We start from the raw sequence: 2,306 nt of genomic DNA, 5'->3' as shown, positions 1-2,306 counted from the left end.
TTATTCATATATTGTTTATATTATTCTCACGTCTTCTGCCTTTGCTTACATAACATCAAATTATGACAAGACAGAAAGCTTTGGTTCTATTTGCAATACTCTTCATAAGATTATATAGCCCATACTGGATTGGAATGCAATCTTTTAAACATTTCGTCGACTTTTTTCTGAAATATATAATTATAATAACATTGCGTACAATCGATACAAGTGCAGTAATAACTGTTTTCTATTTGATATGCTTTGTCAACCAAGTTTGTCTAAATTGAAATTTGATGATGTCGAAATTTTCCCCCGGGTTCGGTCTGGTAGAGTGGATCTCCAAATCTTCATAAGCCGGGTCTGGTCGGGCACGACGGTGTTCTGCAAGAACAGAAGATAGGTTAGGGGGCGCCGAAAATGTTTTCGGCGTGACCCCTCCGATGCCTAAGTCAGTGCTCGAAAGTAAAAGATCTTGACAAAAAGTAAGAACAAGAGAATATGCGTGTGTGAGTGTGTGAACAAGAAGTGAATAGAAGAGAGGAATGAATAAACATGAACCATACTTGTATTTATAGGGGCTTGGAGGGGTAGGTTACCTTGTCAAGGTAGAACAAGTATTAAAGTAGGACTCTAATTGATGATTCTGAAAGCATATCAAATCTTGGATTCATAAGATATTGTCCTTATCTGTTGCAGATCTTCATGTGTCTGAGAGTACTGGAAGGTTCTAGATATTGGACCCGAGTCGGGCTCAAACCATACCAATTAGGGCTCAAGCCCATGAATTTATGATCATGAGCTCATTCCCTAATAGGGCCATCCCAGACTAGGCTTCTCATAAAATAAGACTTGATTGGCGCCGTCTGTGGGAATTTGAAGAAAAAGAATTGAGATGGCTGATGCGAACGGAGTCAACGCACAAATAAATCAACTTGTCACACTATCGCTATCGAATGAGTGTTAGCTGCAAGGGGGGAAGCCAATCTCCCCCCACCAGATCAGAATGCACAATTGGATGAGATCAAGAAATTGAAAGAAGAGATGGAGCTCTTGAAGAAGAAGCAGTCCGGATATCTAGCCATGTCAGTCTGGAATACTCCTTTCTCTGCTGAAATAGTGGAGTCCGGACTCCCCAAAAAATTTAAGTTTCCACATGTTGGGGAATATGATGGAAAAGGGGATCCGGAAGAGCACCTGTCCTGTTTTGAGAATGCTGCACTGTTGCACAAATATTCTGACCCGATCAAGTGTCGGGTCTTCCTCAATACTCTGATAGGGCCAGAACAACAATGGTTCAACCTATTGCATCCAGGGGATATCAAGAAATTCAAGGATTTCAGCAAGGCCTTTCTACACCATTTTGCTTGTAGCAAAAAGCACCCCACAACCACTCTCAGTCTTTTCGCTATCAAACAGCAAGGTCAAGAATATTTGCGAGCATATATTCGTCGATTTAGTGCTTTGGCCCTTGAAGTACCTACTTCCACTACTGATCTGCTCATCAGCGCTTTCACCCAAGGACTTAGTACAGGGGATTTCCTTAAATCCTTGATCAAAAAACCGCCGTCTACATACGATGAGTTGCTTGCTCGGGCCGAGAAATACGTGAATTTAGAGGAGATACAAGTTTCTTGGTTGAATAGGGGTATAGACAAGCCTCCAAGCCCAAAGAACACCATGATCCCTAACACGCCTCGGAAGATGGGACCAGCTCCTCGACCCGAGCTGCTTGGACAATTCACATCCTTCACCCCTCTAAGGATGAGTAAGACTCAGGCCCTGCGAATATGCGAAGAAAAAAGACTTCTACAAAGACCCCCATGGAGTGAGCAGGGGCCTCGCAGGCCAAAATCTGATAAGTATTGTGATTTTCACAATGAATATGTGCACATCACCAATGACCGTCGACAATTGGAACAAGAGATTGAGAGGATAATTCAACAAGATAAGGTAATGAAATATATATTGGTAGCGCGACAAGGAGGAAGGTATCGGCCCGGAAAAAGGGATCGGGATGGTCCAGACCAATCTGAGCAAAAGAGAAGAGGTCATGGAATGCCCAACACATGAAGAAATATTATGCATAGGTGCCTAGACAATCCTACTCCACTACCGAGCCTCATAGCACAATGGGTTGTGAGTTATTTCATTAATTTTGTTTTTAATTTTTTTAACAATAGTAGCCAAGTTATTTTGTTATTTTTCAAATTTTGGAAATATATTTTTTGAAAAAGACATGTTTTTGTCAAACGCAAAGAATTCAAAAGCCCGACCAGCTCGAAAATATGTAAACCCCTGCCACTCGTGGTTACTTCAAAAGCCCG

The 2,306-nt window shown here is 41.7% G+C and overlaps 1 protein-coding gene across 1 annotated transcript; it reads left to right on the top strand.

The window, feature by feature from the left end:
- Window positions 1-1,023: 1,023 nt before the first annotated feature.
- On the top strand, window positions 1,024-2,052 carry LOC140864877 (uncharacterized). Its single transcript, XM_073269277.1, has one exon. The coding sequence runs from the start codon at window positions 1,024-1,026 to the stop codon at window positions 2,050-2,052; it is 1,029 nt and encodes a 342-aa protein (XP_073125378.1).
- Window positions 2,053-2,306: the final 254 nt, after the last annotated feature.

This window comes from Henckelia pumila, chromosome 1 (assembly GCF_033568475.1).
Source record: "Henckelia pumila isolate YLH828 chromosome 1, ASM3356847v2, whole genome shotgun sequence".
Lineage (NCBI taxonomy): Eukaryota > Viridiplantae > Streptophyta > Magnoliopsida > Lamiales > Gesneriaceae > Henckelia > Henckelia pumila.
The sequence above is the reverse complement of the archived record's forward strand: the minus strand, read 5'-3'. Positions and strand labels throughout refer to the sequence as shown.

What these genes read in the sequence shown, in the direction of transcription:
- LOC140864877 (XM_073269277.1), top strand. Translation starts at nt 1,024, where the DNA reads ATGGAGCTCTTGAAGAAGAAGCAGTCCGGATATCTAGCCATGTCAGTC.